Source organism: Trachurus japonicus, chromosome 8, assembly GCF_045865225.1.
Source record: "Trachurus japonicus isolate A0001 chromosome 8, Traja_1.0".
Taxonomy (NCBI): Eukaryota; Metazoa; Chordata; class Actinopteri; order Carangiformes; family Carangidae; genus Trachurus; species Trachurus japonicus.
In genome coordinates, this window is record NC_140914.1 from 2,397,684 (window position 1) to 2,419,061 (window position 21,378).

A 21,378-nucleotide genomic window follows, 5' to 3' on the forward strand; every position below is an offset into this window, starting at 1 on the left:
TTTGTACCACAACCGTTTTAGTTGTTTAGGCTTCAAATTTGTGCATAATTTACGTTGAGTGACAGATTCACAGAGAGTTTACCGGCCGTTAATTGGTTGCTTCGAGTTCAGTGGGCGGGTTCTAAGTTGGCTAGCCGCCGCACCTCTCCAAATATGGCAAGTAGACTCCACCTAAAATCCAAGATGGCGCAGTTCAAACCCCCGTAGTAGCGGCACAAAACAGACTCCCCCAAACCAATGGGTCACGTCACGGTGCTACGGCCATTCTGTTTACAGTCTATGATTTTAACCCGTTAAAGCAGAAGTAAGTGATATTTTTGTGTTAATCTAAGTCTTAAATAGTTGTATCTTCCGACAGCAATCACTTCTATAGAGTGTTTGGTCTGAAACACGGGTCTGTCCAGGGTCCACTACTGCTCTGCTCTGAGCCCAGGAGAAAACTTTCCTTGTATCCTACAAGTTTTATCCAATGAGGAGAGAGAACGGCATAAAGGGGCAGTCCTCTCTGTGTGTGCAGCCAGGGGATGCGCCTGAATGTGGTGACGTAGGGACGAGGACCAATAGATCCATGACGAGGGCGGGGGCTGCTAACTCCATCTGCTGACAAGAAGTTATGGTGCGTTCAAGGCAACTCGTAACTGGTGTTTTTCCGACCTGTGAAGTCGTACCAGTTCGATCTGGTACGAGTTCACGGGTCAGAAGTTACGAGTGGCCGTTATAGTGACTTTCACCGGTAAAACAGGTCGGAGAAACACGAGTGGGTTGCCTGGAACGCTACAAAGTCGTAAGTCGTGACTTGAAGCTGTAATTTACGGTTTCAAAAGCCTGCCTGGAACGCAGCATTAGCCAAAACCACCGGATCGCTTACTTCTGCTTTACGTCACGACTTCAAGTCACGACTTATACGGCTTCGTAGCGTTCCAGGAAACCTCCCGTAACTCCTGTTGTTCCGACCCGTTACCTGGGAAAAACCCGTAACTTCCGACATGTGAACGCGGAAAACCACGAGTTACGGGTTGCCCCTGAACGCACCACAAAACGCCTCGTTGTTCGACCCTGAACTGCCACTTCCTGGTTCTGACAAAACCACTTCCTGTGACATCATCATCATCATCATCAGCATCATCATCGCTGCCTCGCCCACGTTTCCCATCGGCCCACTGCCGCGAGGAAACACGACGATGATGATGATGACGATGGTCCGTCCGTCATGTCTTACACACACGCTGAACCGTGTCCTGCCGGAGACCGATGACATCGCTGCGCTCTGATTGGCCGAACGATGGGAATGAATGAATGAATGTTCAGATGATGTTGAATGAGTGAAATGAATCAGCTCAGAGGTTGAGAGGAGGTTTGCTGCTGCTGCTGCTACGAGGCTGCTCGCTGCTGTGGAGGGGGGAGGGGCGCATCTATTATAGATGAGCACACACACACACACACACACACACACACACACACACACACACACACACACACACACACACACACACAGATAAAATACACACACACACAGATAAAACACACACAAAAGAGGCCAGGGCCGATTTCAGGGCCATTAAATGGAGATGCTGCCATGAATCACATGACGAGCCTCCTACTGACCAATCTGCCCACACACACACACACACACACACACACACACACACACACACACACACACAGGGGATTGTCTTCAGTCAGCAGATACTGCAGGTTCAATACTACGTAGGCGGAGTGTGTGTGTGAGCTCCTGAGGACCGAAGACTCGTCTCATTTCATTAGTTCATCTACGGATGGAAAACGTCTTCGTCACTGATGTTCCTATGTATCTATATGGGACTTTATGTTTATATTTAACTAGAACTATAATTATGGTGGAACAATAATAGTACGATGAGAATAATAATAACAGTATGTGATTATTATATAGGATGGTTTGACATGTATTTTTTATTTTATCTAACCTTTATTTAATCAGTAGATGACTCTGTAATTTATACCAGGACTAAGGTGAGAATGTTTTGAAGACACTTTCCCCAAAGACAGACCACGTACGAGGAATAACGTACATTATCAATCTATCGAGTCTGAAACTACAGCTTCTGGTGTTGACTTTAGGAGCCAAGAGAAAACACAAATAAGTCGGCAAGTCACACAGGACGGCTTTATAAAGAAAACAATATGAATATGTATGACTAGATTCACCTGTAACTAGAACTATTACAATCTATGTTGGACTGTATTACATGTATGATTGTATGTGTTATGATATATTGTCAGATAGCAATATCTATTATTATTATTATACAGCTATAAACAGAATTATGAATTATGACTGTGCATATTTATACTGGCTTCCTATGTTATTTTTTACTTTCACTTTCTTGTTAACTGTTAAATTTTTAATGTAATGTTTGTTTAGTTGTTTTTTCTTGCAGACTTCAGGAACAACAGTCACCACGGTAACGTCCAAACTTCCCATGTGTGGGATCAATAAACGGTCTGATGTCTTTTTGTCTTCACAATAAGTAATAAATAATGTTAAAGGAAAAATACTTTGGGTTTAAAAAGGATATGAATGAATGGATGACATTTGGGCAGAGCCATCTTCATCTTCATCATCTCCAGCTCTCTTCACCTTGAACAGTGACGGTGATGAAGATGAAGCAGCTGATTCACAGTGAGTGGATGTGATGTGACCTCGTGTGCAGCTGCAGCGGCGGAGGATTCGTCCTTGACTTGGCTGAAGGAGGCCACACACACACACACACACACACACACACACACACACACTCACACACACACACTGATAAACCAGCTAGCTGCCGTTAGCTCGGATCAGCTCAGACTGTAGGCTATGTGACGCAGCATCAGTAGCTGAGGGGGCGGAGTCAGGTCGGGTAAAACTAGGGATGTACAGCCAGTGCTCTATTTGTATTCGGATTCGGGCTTTAAAAAAAACTTAGGATTTGTATTCGGGAAGAAACCAGAAGTGGGCGCACTGACTTCAGCCAAGCTAGTGCTACGCCAAGCTAGCCGGCTAACTTCCGCTTTAGCTCTGGGCCAGAGTCCTGCAACGGGTCGGATCCCCGCAAAAACGGTGTTCAACGGGTGGATCAACTGTCTTGTATAAATTAGCGGGTCGGGCACGGGTGGAACTCAAATGAACGTGGGTGAATGTGTGTAGGGCTACAGAGAAAAACTCACGCGCAGTTGCACAAACCAGCGTAGCAAATCATTTTTTTTAATGATTCGGGGATTTTCTGATAGTAGCAACCATCTTGATGTAAATAAACAATCTTTGGCCGCTCATGTGACCGCTCACAGCGTTCCCATTGGATTTTAATCTGTCATGGCTCGACTGCTCAGCTTCTGGGTAAAAGCTACAAACACACTGATGGGATCAATGTACAGGCTGAAGTGTCCTGCTTTCATTAAAAAAAGAATTACGTAAAGAGTATGGCTTTTTTTCTCGGGGGCTATACCCCCGTTATTGCCGGTGATGACGGTGATCTCACGGGCAGCCGGTCTTAACATTGACGGGCGGGTCGGATCCGGGTTGAAGTCAAAAATAATCACGAGACGGGTCGGGACACAGGCTGAAAAACCTACGGGTGGGGCGGGCGCGGGTTTCCAAAATTGGACCTGTGCAGGACTCTGCTCTGGGCTAACTAGAACGGGAATAGAATAATTGAATGGTGCGGCTTGTTTATGCCGTTACGTGCAGCGGCTGTCGTCCGTCTGCCGTCTGCCCAATTTCACGTGAATGCAGCATGAAAAATACGACTGAGTTGCTTGAGATATAGCTACAACTGCAACGCTAGATGGGAGGAATTCCTACACAATGTACCTTTAAAAATAACTTCGGATTTGTATTCGGGAAGAAACCGGAAGTGGGCGCAATGACTTCAGCCGAGCTAGTGCTACGCCGAGCTAGCCGGCTAACTTCCACTTTAGCTCTGGGCTAACTAGAACGGGAATAGAATAATTGAATGGTGCGGCTCTTCTAGACTTTCCAAACGTAATCGGACTGAACGGATCAAATTCTGGTAGAGAAACCAGACGTTTCTTGGGGGTTGTGACACGTTTTATAGCCGCTAGCTTCTTTTCCCATTATTGTCTATGAGAAAAATGCTAAGTTGTTGAACGGTGACCCTGGAAGTATCGCTGAGCACTTCCTGTCTACTGTGATGCAATGCATGCTGGGAGTTGCTGTTTCTTAGCAACCCTAACGTGAACTAGACACAAATGAAACAGGCGCTCTACTGGTGTTGTGCTTCTATGGCGGTTGCACCAACGTTAAGCTGCGTTAGCGCCACCTGCCTAAAAGCTCCCGAATAATGAGGAGAAACTTCGGAGAGAAAAACTATTCAGGATCAAAGTATTATTTGTGTACTTCCGAATACGTATTTGGGTTCGGGTACTATACAACCCTAGTAGTGGGAGGAGTCAGATCGAGTCAAACTCCACGGTGGTTGAACTTTACTTTGAAAGAGACGACAGGAAGTGTCGGCTCGATGCCCTTCAACAAGTCACTACAGAGGGAAACAAGAGGCAGCAGCCGACCATCTGTGTGTGTGTGTGTGTGTGTGTGTGTGTGTGTGTGTGTGTGTGTGTGTGTGTGTGTGTGTGTGTGTGTGTGTGTGTGTGTGTGCTGGGTAAATAAAGTCAAACAAACACTAACCCTAAACACACACACCTGCTGCCTCCAGGGCAACAAAGCAGAATACACACTCTGTTCTATTCTATTCTATTCTATTCTGTTCTGTTCTTCTCATTGATTGGTCCGATCTCTGTTGAACGCTGTGATGTCACTCAGAGCTCAGTGACCTCTGACACAGCAGATGTTTAAAGGGATAGTTCAACTTTTTGTCAAATTGGCCCATTGCCATATAATCCCTATATAGTCATAGCAGTAGGTTTGTTACCTTTAATTGTCGGTGCAAGCTATTTTTAGAACGGCGGAGCAGAGCCGTGAGCTGCTCAGAGCTACGCTACGGAGGCTCATTATGGGATTTCTTGGTTTCCCTCATCATCAGACTCATCAAATACACAATCCAACAACTCCACAACGCTCTGGTGGACAAGTTGTGACCTGCACATTCACCACGCTATGAGATAATAACACAACGTTACCACACAGAGTTGTTTTAGAGGGAAATTCATGCAAAACCGCTGATGCGTGTTGCCTTCAGGGACAGTTTTTCATCATCAGTCTCTGTATTTCCCTCTAAAACAACTCTGTGTGGTAACGTTGTGTTATTATCTCATAGCGTGGTGAATGTGCAGCTCACAACTTGTCCACCAGAGCGTTGTGGAGTTGTTGGATTGTGTATTTGATGAGTTTGATGAGGGAAACCAAGAAATCCCATAATGAGCCTCCGTAGCGTAGCTCTGAGCAGCTCACGGCTCTGCTCCGCCGTTCTAAAAATAGCTTGCACCGACAATTAAAGGTAACGAACCTACTGCTTTGACTATAGGGGTTATGGCAATGGGGCGATTTGACAAAATCCCTTTAAAGAAATAAAACACATGAACCATCACGTGTTGGCTTTTCATGTTTGTGTGTGTTTTTCTCGCTGCAAGTGAACGCAACACAACAGAACAGGTGAGCTACCTGCAGTCAGAATCGAGCGATCTGATTGGCCAGAGAAGAAATTAGATGATTTCATTATTACAACTGTGTGTTTCCTCCTTCTGTTATGAGCAGCAGGACTGAAATGAGACACAGTGAGGCGTCTCTGTCTCTGTTAATGATTAAATCTCTGAATAAAAGACAAATAACTGTGTGACTGCTGCACACACACACACACACACACACACACACACACACACACAGCGACAGGTGTCACTATAAACCCGTGTTAAAGACCCAGATGTGCTGCAGCTGGATCTGAACCACAGCCCAGATCTCTGCTGTTACAGATGATGGAGGATTTATCTCCCACTGAGACCTGATCGTCCACCATGAGACAAGCTGAGCTGATCCCAGACCAGATTCAGACGCTGAAGAGCAGCAGCAGCAGCTCTGCCCTACAACCGAGGAAGAAAGGGGTAAAACTCCTCAGAGTGCAGTTCTGAGAAAAATGAGTTTAAAGTGGTGAAGTCAGGTAAAATGGGCCACTTTTTGGTAAACGATTAATAAGACCATCAAAAAAGCTATGCATGAAATCCATTGATATTTTTAAAAATCGACATACGTAGGTCTCTTAAATGTTTCTGTGTGAAAAAAAATTGGAAAAGTATAGGCTAATTGTTTTGGAATTATTAGAGTTAAAGTATGGGGATGTTCCCTCTAGAGGTACGATGCAATGTTCAGGTAAAATGGGCCAAGAGAGAACAACACAGTAGGCTCATTTTTGCAGAAATCATTTAAATTTTAATAATGAATTGACACTAAAAAACTACAAAACTAAACTAAACATTAACAGTAAATACATAAGAGGTTGAAGAAATTATTTAATCTTAAAATGCATTTTAAAATGACATGATCATGTTGTTGCTATGCTCTTTGTTAACTGACTATGTTATAAGCTTTTTTAGTGGCACTGACCAACCTTGGATATAGTATATCTATTTTTGTTGTCCAGTCAACTGTATTGAACTTAGGATTCTGAAAATTGGTCAAATCCTTGCTTTAACGAGTAGTAGTCTAGCTGTGTGAAAATATTTAACTCAAACTTAACATTTTAGCCTTATTTCAGAGTTACCTCTGTCTGTTTGTGCATTGAGGCAAAATATAATCTGGCCATACAACACAGGAAAGGGGAAACTAACTCCTATTGGTTCTAAAATGGTAGCAGCCTGTTGTACAGTAGGGCCTGCACTGCAAAAACTCAAAATCTTTCCAAGAATATCTGTCTTATTTCTTGTCAAAATGTCACATTTCTATTCAAAACTAATCTCTTTCCACTTTAAATAAGACTCATCACCTAAAAATTTACTTGTTTTTAGACAATTTTCACTTGTTTCAAACTAATTTTCACTTGAAATAAGTAGAAAAATCTGCCAGTGAAAGCAGGTTTTTGGTGCTTGTAATAAGAAAGAAAAACTTGCTCCACTATCAGATTATTCTACTTATTTCAAGTGAAAATATGTTTGAAATAAGTAAAAACTGTCAAAAATAAGCTACTTTTTATGTGATGTTTCTTATTTTAGGTATAATGAGATTTGTTTTGACTAGAAATGAGACATTTTCACTAGAAATAAGACAAATATTCTTGGTAAAATTTTGAGTTTTTGCAGTGTGTTGTGCGTCCTATACACAGAGAGAAAAAGGTAACTCTAGTGACTGTGTTCTCTTGTTGTTTCATCACAGTTTTTGGGAGTTAGTGTGAAAACCACCCGCAAATAGCCGGCTATATCCCAAATAAGATAACGTTGAGTCAAGATATTTATCCACATGATGTAGTAGAACCTTTAAAGTCCCAAAAATGTCAAAATCTCACTTTTGACAAAAAATGAGTTACCCCCTTGTTGCATTGTGGGGCAGAGCAGCAGCAGCAGCAGCAGCAGCAGAGACACCGTGAGGCTTCGAGCTGCAGCCAGAACAATGATGCAGCGTTTTCTGGTCCAGGACCAGCTGCAGGACGGACTACAGGACCTGGACCAGGACTGGACTGTGGGAGGAGCCACAGCCCTGACAACCTGTCAATCACTCACACACCATTCATTCATTATCAGTAATAACATCTACATCTACAGTTTAAAGCTCCATACAGTATAAAGGCAGATGTTTGTGTTAAAGCTCCTTACAGTATAAAGGTAGATGTTTGTGTTAAAGCTCCTTCAGAATAAAGGTAGATGTTTGTGTTAAAGCTCCATACGGTATAAAGGTAGATGTTTGTGTTAAAGCTCCATACAGTATAAAGGTAGATGTTTGTATTAAAGCTCCATACAGTATAAAGGTAGATGTTTGTGTTAAAGCTCCATACAGTATAAAGGTAGATGTTTGTGTTAAAGCTCCATACAGTATAAAGGTAGGTGTTTGTGTTAAAGCTCCATACAGTATAAAGGTAGATGTTTGTGTTAAAGCTCCATACAGTATAAAGGTAGATGTTTGTGTTAAAGCTCCATACAGTATAAAGGTAGATGTTTGTGTTAAAGCTCCATACAGTATAAAGGTAGATGTCCATGTGTAGTGTGATTATAAAGCAGCTCTAGGTTCTATATTAACACTGTGAAAGTATCAAAGCCTCAGTCCACAGAGAAATGCACACAGCCTGTATTCAGAAACTGAGCCTTAAAACCAGCCGTCAGGACTTCCTGTCACTTTGTGATGTCACAACTAAGCCCCGCCCCCTCACCACCACCTGGACAACACCATCCAACAACTTGCAGGATTTGGTTTCCTACAAATGAGTTTATTTTCGGAAATAGTAAAAACTCCTCGTTTAGCATCATGAGCTCTGACACATCTGGATTATTTATCTATAGGTGACGTCACGTGTCTATATAATACGTCTATAAATGTATATATGAAGTCTCATGTGATTATTAAAGGGACATGACACAGTTTTATTTCAGCCTGAGCTCTGATGGTACAGGATTTTGTTAAGTCAGACTCATGTTGAGGAGGAGGAGGAGGAGGCAGAAGAAGCGGGGAAGTAGGAGGAGGAAGATGAAAAGGAGGAGGAGGAGGAGGAGGAGGGGACAAAAGGAGGCAGAGAGGGAGGAGGAAGAAGAGAAAGAGGAGGATGAGGAGGAGGGGGAGAGAGGAGGAGGAGGGGGAAGAATAAGCAGAGGATGAGGAGGAGGAGAAAGATGAAGTGGGAGAGGAGGAGGAGGAGGAGGGGAGAGGAGGAAGAGGAGGCAGAAAAAGAGGAGGAGGATGAGAAAGAAGAGAAAGAGAAGGATGGGGAGGAGAAAAAGGAAGAGGAGGAGGAAGAGGAGGAGGAGGAGGAAGATGAGGAAGAGGAGGACAGAGGAAGAGGAGGAAGAGAAAGAGGAGGAAGAGGAGGAGGAGGAGGAAGAGGGGGAGGAGGAGGAAGAAGAGAAAGAGGAAGAGGAGGAGGAAGAGAAGAGGAGGAGGAAGAGAAAGAGGAGGAGGAAGAGAAGAGGAAGAGGGGGAGAAAGACGAGGAGGAAGAGGAGGAGGAGGAGGAAGAAGAGAAAGAGGAAGAGGAGGAAGAAGAGAAAGAGGAGGAGGAGGAAGAGGAGGAGGAGAGAGGAGGAGGAGGAGGAGGAAGAAGAGAAAGAGGAAGAGGAGGAGGAAGAGGGGGAAGAGGAAAAGGAGAAGAGAGGAAGAGAAGGAGGAGGAGGAGGAGGAAGAGGGGGAAGAGAAAGAGGAGAAAGAGGAGGAGAGAGGAGGAGGATGAAGAGGAGGAGGAAGAGGGGGAAGAGAAATAGAAAGAGGAGGAGGAAGAGGGGGAAGAGGAAGAGGAGAAAGAGGAGGAGAGAGGAGGAGGATGAAGAGGAGGAGGAAGAGGGGGAAGAGAAAGAGGAGGAAGAGGAGGAGGAGGAAGAGGAGGAGAGAGGAAGAGGAGGAAGATGAAGAAGAGGAGGAGGAAGAAGAGAAAGAGGAGGAGGAAGAAGAGGAGGAGGAGGAAGAGGAGGAGGAAGAGGAGGAGGAAGAGGAGGAAGAGGAGGAGGTGTCATCGTCACGGTGATGTGGTAAATTACATAAAAACACAACGCTGCTCCTGCTGGATGATGCAGCAGCTGTTCATTACACGAGCCACTCATCCAACATGGCCGCCACAGAGGAGGAGCGACAGAACACTAACTCCAGCTGAGGATGGACAGAGGAGAAGACTGGTCTGGATGGAGGGATGGAGGAGGGGAAATGAGATGGATGGATGGATGGATGAAGGAATGAGGGCGGGAAGAAGGTGGAGGGGTGGGGGTGGGAAAAGGAAAAGGAGGAGGAAAGAGAAAAGGAGGAGGAGGAAAGAATGAAAGGAGAAACAGAAGGAAGAAGAGTGGAGAGTGAAATAATGGAGGGATGAAGGGAGGTGAGGAGGTGAAGATGAAAATGAAAAGCGGGATGAGTGGAGGGATGTCGTTCACCTGTTACCACGCAGCCAGGAGCATCGATGGCTCCCGATCAATAGTGTCATTGATTATCGGGCGCTGGCTGTAAATACGGGGCTTTTATTTTGTAATTTATCTGCCGTATTAGGACATTTACTTTGGCGGGGTGTGAGCTTCAACTGTGAACAAGCTTCTGTGGCTTAACGGCAACGACTGGACAATCGGCTGTTCGTGTCTATCAACTGTTCAACTGTTCAACTGTTCGTGTCTATCAACTGTTCAACTGTTCAACTGTTCGTGTCTATCAACTGTTCAACTGTTCGTGTCTATCAACTGTTCAACTGTTCAACTGTTCGTGTCTATCAACTGTTCAGCTGTTCGTGTCTATCAACTGTTCAACTGTTCGTGTCTATCAACTGTTCAACTGTTCGTGTCTATCAACTGTTCAACTGTTCGTGTCTATCAACTGTTCAACTGTTCGTGTCTATCAACTGTTCAACTGTTCGTGTCTATCAACTGTTCGTGTCTATCAACTGTTCAACTGTTCGTGTCTATCAACTGTTCAACTGTTCAACTGTTCAACTGTTCGTGTCTATCAACTGTTCAGCTGTTCGTGTCTATCAACTGTTCAGCTGTTCGTGTCTATCAACTGTTCAACTGTTCGTGTCTATCAACTGTTCAACTGTTCAACTGTTCGTGTCTATCAGCTGTTCAACTGTTCAACTGTTCGTGTCTATCAGCTGTTCAACTGTTCGTGTCTATCAGCTGTTCAACTGTTCAACTGTTCGTGTCTATCAACTGTTCGTGTCTATCAACTGTTCAACTGTTCGTGTCTATCAACTGTTCAACTGTTCGTGTCTATCAACTGTTCGTGTCTATCAACTGTTCAACTGTTCGTGTCTATCAACTGTTCAACTGTTCGTGTCTATCAACTGTTCAACTGTTCAACTGTTCGTGTCTATCAACTGTTCGTGTCTATCAACTGTTCAACTGTTCAACTGTTCGTGTCTATCAACTGTTCAACTGTTCGTGTCTATCAACTGTTCGTGTCTATCAACTGTTCAACTGTTCGTGTCTATCAACTGTTCAACTGTTCGTGTCTATCAACTGTTCGTCGTGTCTATCAGCTGTTCAACTGTTCGTCGTGTCTATCAACTGTTCAGCTGTTCAACTGTTCGTGTCTATCAACTGTTCAACTGTTCGTGTCTATCAACTGTTCAACTGTTCGTGTCTATCAACTGTTCAACTGTTCGTGTCTATCAACTGTTCAACTGTTCGTGTCTATCAACTGTTCAACTGTTCAACTGTTCGTGTCTATCAACTGTTCAACTGTTCAACTGTTCGTGTCTATCAACTGTTCAACTGTTCGTGTCTATCAACTGTTCAACTGTTCAACTGTTCGTGTCTATCAACTGTTCAACTGTTCGTGTCTATCAACTGTTCAACTGTTCAACTGTTCGTGTCTATCAACTGTTCAACTGTTCAACTGTTCGTGTCTATCAACTGTTCAACTGTTCGTGTCTATCAACTGTTCAACTGTTCAACTGTTCGTGTCTATCAACTGTTCAACTGTTCAACTGTTCGTGTCTATCAACTGTTCGTGTCTATCAACTGTTCGTGTCTATCAACTGTTCAACTGTTCGTGTCTATCAACTGTTCGTGTCTATCAACTGTTCAACTGTTCAACTGTTCGTGTCTATCAACTGTTCAACTGTTCAGCTGTTCGTGTCTATCAACTGTTCAGCTGTTCGTGTCTATCAACTGTTCAACTGTTCAACTGTTCGTGTCTATCAACTGTTCGTGTCTATCAACTGTTCAACTGTTCGTGTCTATCAGCTGTTCAACTGTTCGTGTCTATCAACTGTTCAACTGTTCAACTGTTCGTGTCTATCAACTGTTCAACTGTTCGTGTCTATCAACTGTTCAGCTGTTCAACTGTTCAACTGTTCAACTGTTCGTGTCTATCAACTGTTCAACTGTTCAACTGTTCGTGTCTATCAACTGTTCAACTGTTCAACTGTTCAACTGTTCAACTGTTCGTGTCTATCAACTGTTCGTGTCTATCAACTGTTCAACTGTTCGTGTCTATCAACTGTTCAACTGTTCAACTGTTCGTGTCTATCAACTGTTCGTGTCTATCAACTGTTCAACTGTTCAACTGTTCGTGTCTATCAACTGTTCAACTGTTCGTGTCTATCAACTGTTCAACTGTTCAACTGTTCGTGTCTATCAGCTGTTCAACTGTTCAACTGTTCGTGTCTATCAGCTGTTCAACTGTTCAACTGTTCGTGTCTATCAGCTGTTCAACTGTTCAACTGTTCGTGTCTATCAGCTGTTCAACTGTTCAACTGTTCGTGTCTATCAACTGTTCGTGTCTATCAGTTGTTCAACTGTTCACGTCGATCAACTGTTCAGCTTTTCTTTACTTACTTACTTATTTATTTATTTGGGTGGGACAGTGCACATCAATGTACATATAAAAACATGTAAATGTGCCGGATTATAGCAACAATGCTAATTTCCATTCGTGTCTATCAACTGTTCAACTGTTCGTGTCTATCAACTGTTCAGTTGTTCAACTGTTCACATTCATCAGCTGATCTGATCTTAAGCTTTCACCTCGTAGATCAAGACGCTGCCTTTACACCTGGTGTCTGTAGATGAATGGATGACGGATGGATGGATGAAAGAAGGAGGGAGAGGATGAAGGAGGAAGTCAAGGCAAGAAGATGGAGGAAAGAGGTTGAAGAGGAGATGAATGATGAAGTTTGGATGGATGGATGGATGGATGGATGGATGGATGGATGGATGGATGGATGGATGGTAAAACGAGGAGAAGAGGAGAAAATAAAAGTAAGCAGGCAGATGGTAGAAGAGAGAAGAATGGATGGATGGATGGATGGATGGATGAGGGGAGAGGAAGAGAAGCTGTGAAGTGTGAAGGAGTAAAGATGGAGGATTGTTAACAGACGGATGAAGGGACGAAGAGAGGGAGGTGAAGAAGGAGTGATGGATCAGGACGGAGGTTTGAATGGACAGCAGTGCGACACACACACACACACACACACACACACACACACACACACACACACACACACTTCAACAGCTGATTTATTGATCAGTTAATATTGATTAGTTCTGCCCCCTTCAGAAATATCTTGACCACATAGATAGATAGGTAGAACGATAGATAGAACGATAGATAGATAGATAGATAGATAGATAGATAGATAGATAGATAGATAGATAGATAGATAGATAGATAGATAGATAGATAGATAAGGGGTCTTATTGTAAAGTGTTACCAAAGACTTTTATAGTTTTCTGTGTTTCTTAATCCAAAGACACACGGATCATCAATTTATGGATTTAAGATGTGATTTTATCCGAAAAGCTTTGAGGTTGAGGATGGATGGATGGATGGATGGATGGATGGTTGGATAGATAGATAGATAGATAGATAGATAGATAGATAGATAGATAGATAGATAGATAGATAGATAGATAGATAGATAGATAGATAGATAGATAAATAGATTCAGTCACTTCGTCTCAGTCTGAGGCGAACCCGGTTGAACCCGGGCGGTGGCGGTGGCGCGAGGAGGAGGAGAAGAAGGAGCTGCTGCAGAGTTTCAGCAACTGATGTGACCCCCCCCCTCTCTCCCCCCCTCCTCCTTTACTCCCCCCCTCTATCACCCCCCCTCCTCCTCCATCATCCCCCTTTTCTCTCTCCTCTCCTCTCCTCCTCAATCCGCCCAAACCGCCTCCATCAGCTGTTCGCTCTGCTGCTCAGACCTCCGTGTTCCCCGGTGCAGCCACAGTCATAAAATGGGTGAGGCCCCCCCTCCCCTCCCCTCCCCTCCCCCCTTTACTCCCCCTCCCCTCCTCCCTCCCCCCCTCCACCTTCACCCGTAGCGACAGGAGGAGCGGAAGGAGCGGCAGCGGCAGGACACACGCGGAAAAAGGAAAAGCAGCGCTGCGGCCTCGGAGAGAGAGAGAGAGAGAGGAGAGAGGGGAGAAAAAAAAATCACTGCATTTTGGTTCGCGGCTCATTTCAGAGCCCCACAACCCCCCCTCCCTCCCCTCCTTCCCCCCCACCCTATCAGGTCATCCAGGCACGCGTGCATGCATCCATCCCCCCCGCCACATTAGCATGGATGGGATGGAGCGGTTTCAGTTTTTTTTTCCACCACCGTCTCTCTCTCTCTCTCTCTCTCTCTCTCTCCATCATCATGAGCAGCGGAGGAGAGGAGAGGCCTCTGCGTCTCAGCCGCCTCACGCGCTCTCTCTCACACACACACACACACACACACACACACACACACACACACACACACACACACACACACACACACACACACACACACACACACGGAGCGTCCGGGCGGTAACCGTGACCTCCAGAACCACAAAACCCAACAACAAAGTCCAGCAGAGCAGCTACAAGCCGCTACAAGCAGCTTCACTTCGCTCAGTATTCACAGCATGGAGGAGAGAAGCGTCGCAGCGCAGGAGGAGGAGGAGGAGGAGGATGGGGGGGAAGAGGAGGAAGAGGAGAGGGTGAGGAAAGGAGCAGGGGAAGGAGGGAGGAGGAGGTGGAGGAGGTGATGGGACATGGAGGATGGATGGATGGAGGAAAAGGAGGAGGAAAATGATTCTCCATCTTACGCTTCGCAGTTCCGCCGTACGGTCCTTCATGCTGCCGCTGCTGCTGCTACACGACGGAGAGAAGAATCGGCCCTGTGGTCCGGGAGGGGGTGAGGAGGGGGGGGGAGGCTTCCAACACCGCCTCGTTCGTCGTTTTCCTGCTCCGAGATTCCCCCCGACTAGATCTCTCTCTCTCTCTCTCTTCTCCTTCTTCTCCTTCTGCTGCTTCTGCTGCTTCTTGTGGATGAGGAGTGACGCGTCACCGCCTTCTGCTGCTGCCGCTTCTCTCTGACTGACTGACTGACTAACCCCTCCTCGTCGGGTTTAGCTATAGTGGAGAGGCTTTTTTGGTTGTTGTTGTGTTTTTTTTCTCCCTCTTTTCTTTTCTTTTTTTCGGTTCTGTCCACTCGCCGCTCCGGATCTGACTGTCCCCACTTCGGTCCGCGGCTTCTTCTTCCTCCTCCTCTTCTTCTTCCTCCTCCGCGGTGCGGTCGGTCGCAGTGTGGCCGCGCAGCGCAGAGCAGCAGCAGCGGCAGGAAGACACCGACCGAGAGAGAGAGAGAGAGAGAGAGGGAGAGGGAGAGGGAGGGGGGGGGGGGGGAGTGTGGTACTGATGCTGCAGAAAAAGAGAGAGGGAGGGAGGGAGGGAGGGAGGAGATGCGGAGGGGATGGAGCGGCAGTGCGCATGCGTCAGATTCCCTCCCTCCTCCCTTCTTCCTTCTGCAGCAGGGAGGTGTGTTTGGATTCAGGTGAATGAGGATCAGGAAGAAGAAGGGGAGGGGGGAAGGGGGGGGGCAAGCTGTTCACTCTGTCTGCCCTTATATGGAAGAGGAGGGGGGAAGGGGGAGGGGGGGCATGAGAACATACGTGACAGTAAATATTAATAAAACAGTGGATTCATGTTTTATGTTCTCATTCATTCATTAATTAGTTAATGTGTCGATCATTAATTATTCATTGATTAAGTTTTTAGTTTATTTATTTAAAAAAAAGGAACAATAGCTACATGTTAAAGGGATAGTTCATCCCAAAATTCAAATTTCATTATTATTACTCATTATCTAGCTACTCCCCCTCATGTGGACTATTAAGGGCTGGGAGAAGTTTCAGAGTCCTCCGTGGCTTCTCTGAGTTACAGGGGGTCTCGGCGTAGCAGTGCATGTCCATATGACGGTTGCAAATGGATACCAACTGTCTTCGTAACAAAAAGACACACCAAAAAACATCCAGATACCTCCATGCTGCTCGTATGTAATGTCCGTCTTGTATTGAAGCCCCGACATGCGAAACTGTCCCGAAAAAAATTAAATACGTCTATATTTCAAGCTTGTTTGTAACGGAAGCTTCTCTTCCTGGTCCGTCCAAATTTGACGAACCGGGAAGAGGAGCTTCAAGAAAATTTAAATTTTGGGTGAATTATCCCTTTAATGGACATATAAATGTAAATATGCAAGATTATAGCCAACAGCTAATTTCCATCTTTAGTTCCATTGATTAATTACTGATCAATAAAGTTTGACTCATCATGGAACAGCTCAGGTGATCCTGCTGCTCTGATTGGCTCTGAGCTGTGATGTCACTGACAGGAAGTCCTGTGATTGGACAAGACTATGAGACGTTCAGGATCCAAACACACACATTTCCAAATGAAACCCTGGTTTTATTGTGAAAATACGCGACTGACTTCCTGTCAGGTCGTGTGTGTGTTTTCACTCTGAGATGTTAAAATGGAGTTTTGAATGAATGAATGAATTTTATTTCGAACATGTATACAAAAATGTAACTATTTGTAGGCTACATACAAAAGAAAGAAAAGAAAAGAAAAAGCCAAGACATAACAAAACACTGCACATTGTTCGAAAAAGGAGTGGGAAGAAGTACAAAACCTTTTTAATTTCCCACCCCTTTTTAACTACTCTTCAGTTTGTAACTACACAGATATCCTTATAACTACATAATACACCTATATAAATATATACCATACACTTCATAAATATCTATATAAATATATAATTACAAAAATAAAAATATGCTACATACATCCTTATATATAATATGTAATATTTAATGTAGGTAGTCTACTTGCCAACAATGAGTACCCGGAAATGTTGAGTTTTATGTTAGAAATATATAGTATGGGTCCCCAGTATTCAGAAACTGCCGGATGCTAACTTATATATATTGGGCAATTAGCATAACAGACATAATTAGCATAAATTAGCATATTTTGCCTATATGGGCAATATTTCAACAAAATTGACTTGGCTGATCTGGGCAATATTGGAGTGGTTTTAGGGGTTATTGATGATGCTGAATCCATTTCTGACATTTTCAAAATTCAAAATGGCTGTCTAAACCGGAAGTGACCAGATTTTGAAATCCATCAAAATTGGCCCACTGGCGGTTAAAATCTGGTCACTTCCGGTTTAGACAGCCATTTTGAATTTTGAAAATGTCAGAAATGGATTCAGTATCATCAATAACCCCTAAAACCACTCCAATATTGCCCAGATCAGCCAAGCAGTTGTTGAAATATTGCCCATATAGGCAATTATGCTAATTTATGCTAATTATGTCTGTTATGCTAATTGCCCAATATATATAAGTTAGCATCCGGCAGTTTTTGAATACTGGGGACCCATAGCCTACTATATATTTCTAACATAAAACTTTGGGGTACTCAACATTTCCGGGTTCACAATGGGGCCCTATGGGCTGGCAGGTAGACTAATGGGGGAGATGAGCTGGAGAGGGGAGGGCTCGACCCCCTCCACTCTGAGAAGTGAAGAGGTTTTTCTTGGAGGAAAGGAGATCTGGAGTCTCATCAATAATTCACCAGGTTCAGGTTCTGTTGTCGTGTCCTTCAGGTCCAGAACAAACAGGAGGAGAAGCTGCCGGCCGTCACCATGGAGACAGTTATTATATATATTACATATATTTATTACATTATAACATTTATTATATATATATTTATGTTTGACCCACAGACTCTTCAGAGGAATGTGAATATGAAGGTTGAGGAGCCTGAGAGTCCAGACTCAGGGCTGAGGAGCCTGAAGGCGACGCAGGGGATCGATAAACCAAACTGATCCCAGCTCAGCTTTTATTATAACTACGTGTTTTGATTTAATCTGGTCATTTGTTATTATTATTAATATTTTTCTTCTAATTTATGAATAAACTCACAGTGACGTGTCGACCCAGTGAAGCAGCAGCAGCTTCCTGTTTCCTCCGAACATCTAACTGGACCGTTGTCTTGTTTCTGGTTTGGATTGATTGATTGATTGATTGATTGATTGATTGATTGATTGGTTGGTTGATTGATTGGTTACCTGGCTGAGCTGCTTCAGAGAATAAAGTCAAACATGAATTTTAACCAACTTAAATTTACTCTCAAAGAAAAAGTGTCGAGAAAAGTTTTTAAAGTTTAAAAAGCAGAAACGTTTCAACAGTGAAGTTTTGATATTTTAATAGAAACTTGAGTTTTAGAACTGATTCTGAATCTGTGTGTGTGTGTGTGTGTGTGTGCAGACTCAGCAGGAGAGTTGCCGTGGAAACAACCGATTGTCACAATTCTGCAGAAAAATGTTACGAGTGCAAAATTTTTTTTTTTACACAACACAATGTGATGATGTCATTGTCGTTTTGTCCCCATGGAAACGGCGTCTTGGGCCCTAAAACAGAGTGAATAACGCCCCAGCGTTTCCATGTCGACAAAGCAGATCTTCTTCTGAACAATGATGTCATAGCCCCGCCTCTTTCACCTGTAGCAACAACAGCGTTACAGCGCCACACACAGGCCCGGTGTGTGTACGACAGCGTTTAGAGTCGTTCTAGAAACGATGTCGTGTTTATGTAAAAAAAAAAAAAAAGTCTTTCATTAAAGAACAAAGAAGAAAATAAATCTGTTTCTGTGTGGACGGGAGTAAAGTCATTCAGTTTTAACGTCATCTGAACACGACAGTGGTGCCGTCATAATATACAGGTGGAAAAATGTTTTCAGACACCTTTAAAGAGGAACTAAGTAGGATTTCTCCCGTGGCTATGCTACATTTTAACATTTTTTCTTCATTAAAGCTCCAGAGTAATTGTGATGGTTAAAGTGATTCGCCAACATTTTTTTTCCGTGTCTTGCCTCACTCCCGAGTCCATGACCAGCAGATAGACACCATCCTTTCGACTGTGCGTGCAGTAACAAGGGAGATAGAGCCGTATTGCCCGTAATTAGCTTAGCTCAAACACTGGAAGTGTATGGGTAGTGTTAGCCTGCCTCCACCTAAAGTCACTAATTAGCTTAGCTCAAACGCTGGAAGTGTATAGGTACTGTTAGCCTGCCTTCACCTAAAGTCGCTAATTAGCTTAGCTCAAACACTGGAAGTGTATGGGTAGTGTTAGCCTGCCTCCACCTAAAGTCGCTAATTAGCTTAGCTCAAACGCTGGAAGTGTATAGGTACTGTTAGCCTGCCTCCACCTAAAGTCGCTAATTAGCTTAGCTCAAACACTGGAAGTGTATGGGTAGTGTTAGCCTGCCTCCACCTAAAGTTGCTAATTAGCTTAGCTCAAACACTGGAAGTGTATGGGTAGTGTTAGCCTGCCGCCACGTAAAGTCACTAATTAGCTTAGCTCAAACACTGGAAGTGTATGGGTAGTGTTAGCCTGCCTCCACCTAAAGTCATCAGAGAAACTCTTCAGCAACTCTAAACAGAAACCGGCGGGCCGATCTTCGTCTCAGAGCTGACAAAACTCTCCGGTAAGGCATCTTGAGTGGTCAAATGCCCCTAACGGGACGAGATCGGTCAAAACGGAGGGTTCAAGCAAAGACAGTTTATTTTGGTTCAAGCTAGCTACATCGAGGCTAGGTTAGCTTCCTATTTCAAAGTAAAAGCACAAATTCTATCGTCATGGTTTTCTGTATGTAAAGGGCAACGGGTGTTTTGTGACAGTAACCGGAAGTGTGTTGGTCACAACAGCTAGCTTGAGTAGCGCCAAATTCGTCCAAACAAAATTGTAAACAGCTGGTATTTAGACAAATTAACGACACACTGCTGATCTAAACGGCTACTTTCTCACCTAAACATGTTTGAAATGTTGATTTATATTTACAGAGTTTAGAGCTAAAATGAAATCAGCTTCTGACTGCTGATTTCGGCTCGGGTAGGAGGCAGGCTAACACTACCCATACACTTCCAGTGTTTGAGCTAAGCTAATTAGCGACTTTAGGTGGAGACAGGCTAACACTACCTATACACTTCCAGTGTTTGAGCTAAGCTAATTAGCGACTTTAGGTGGAGACAGGCTAACAATACCCATACACTTCCAGTGTTTGAGCTAAGCTAATTAGCGACTTTAGGTGGAGGCAGGCTAACACTACCCATACACTTCCAGTGTTTGAGCTAAGCTAATTAGCGACTTTAGGTGGAGGCAGGCTAACACTACCTATACACTTCCAGCGTTTGAGCTAAGCTAATTACGGCGATACGGCTCTATCTCCCTTGTTACTGCACACACAGTAGAAAGGATGGTGTCTATCTGCTGGTCATGGACTCGGTGAGTGAGGCAAGACACGGAAAAAAAATGTTGGCGTATAACAGTGGTTCTCAACCTTTTTTGAACCAACGCCCCCCTGACCATACCATGGTCCTCTGACCGCCCCCCCCCCCCAGAAAAAAAAAAACAAAAAACAATGTTACAAAATTTCGCTTTAAACTTGTTTTCTACACTTATCTGTTACTTTATTCATAGGCCTATTTCACTGCTTTCGTGAAGCTAAGACTCTGGTAAACATATTTCAAGCACCAAAACAGTTTGTCCTCATGACGTGTTTTCACAAGGGATTTGAAAATTTTCAAAAAGCGGACTTCAAATTTCCAGCATTTGACCTAAATTATTTATTTTTTACAGGTCTCTAGAACAAAAACTGCCCATAATGATGGTAATGATGACGGAGCTGTCCATGGTTACTTAACCAAAAGTCTCTTGACATATCAAACAAAGAAAACTATGGACTATGGAAGTTTTAATGCTCAAAATACAAACAATATCATGACGTGAACCCTATGATGCGGTTTAAAAAAAAAAAAAAAGATTGTTGATTTGGTGCTAGAATGTCCAATTGTGCATGCAAAATTTTTTTGAGGATCCCCTCAAATCACTTATTTTGGGCACTAACTGGGGACCGAAAAGTTGGTAAACTGAATTTCAGAAACATTATCTTGGCTAACAATGTGGAACAATAAGGTGGATGTATTTCAAAAAACTTATTTCACCACTCCATATATTGATTTTTCGTGGCTTCATTGTAAACAAATGCACATGGCCATGTATTGATTTTTCCACTTCATTGTAAACAAATGCACATGGCCAGGGACAGCTAGCAAAACAGCGGGAAAGCAGCAGACTTCCATAGTTCCTCTTTGATTAAACATTTGAAATCCCTAGTTTAATGTTACACTGCTCTCATATTTCCATTGAGGGTGGCTCCCCTCCCCTAGCACAGACTTTTTTTTTTTTTTTTTACCCCAAGCACGGACTGATGCAGGCAAGGTGCCCATGTGTGCGTCAGGGCGGAAGAGACCATATCCATCAGAAAGGAGGGGGGTTGTAATTTTTGGAAAAAGGCAATGACGTATTTTTGAGATGGACTATGGCATTATTTGTAATACATTTAACTCAATATGACCACTGATCATAGCTAGATGGTAAAATAATAAGTAAGGTAAAGTAAGTTAAAAAAAAAAAAAAAAATCATCCATCAAATCTGAGGGGGCACCTGCCCCCT

At 43.7% G+C, this 21,378-nt stretch overlaps 1 protein-coding gene across 1 annotated transcript in view; it reads right to left on the reverse strand.

The window, feature by feature from the left end:
- Positions 1-14,880, reverse strand: part of stx1b (syntaxin 1B) — a 62,742-nt gene extending 47,862 nt beyond the window's left edge. The window contains exon 1 of the mRNA XM_085783314.1: positions 14,622-14,880. Coding sequence (XP_085639440.1) covers positions 14,622-14,651 — 30 coding nt within the window. The 5' untranslated portion in view covers positions 14,652-14,880. The remainder of the gene's footprint in view (positions 1-14,621) is intronic.
- Between the last annotated feature and the right edge of the window lie 6,498 nt (positions 14,881-21,378).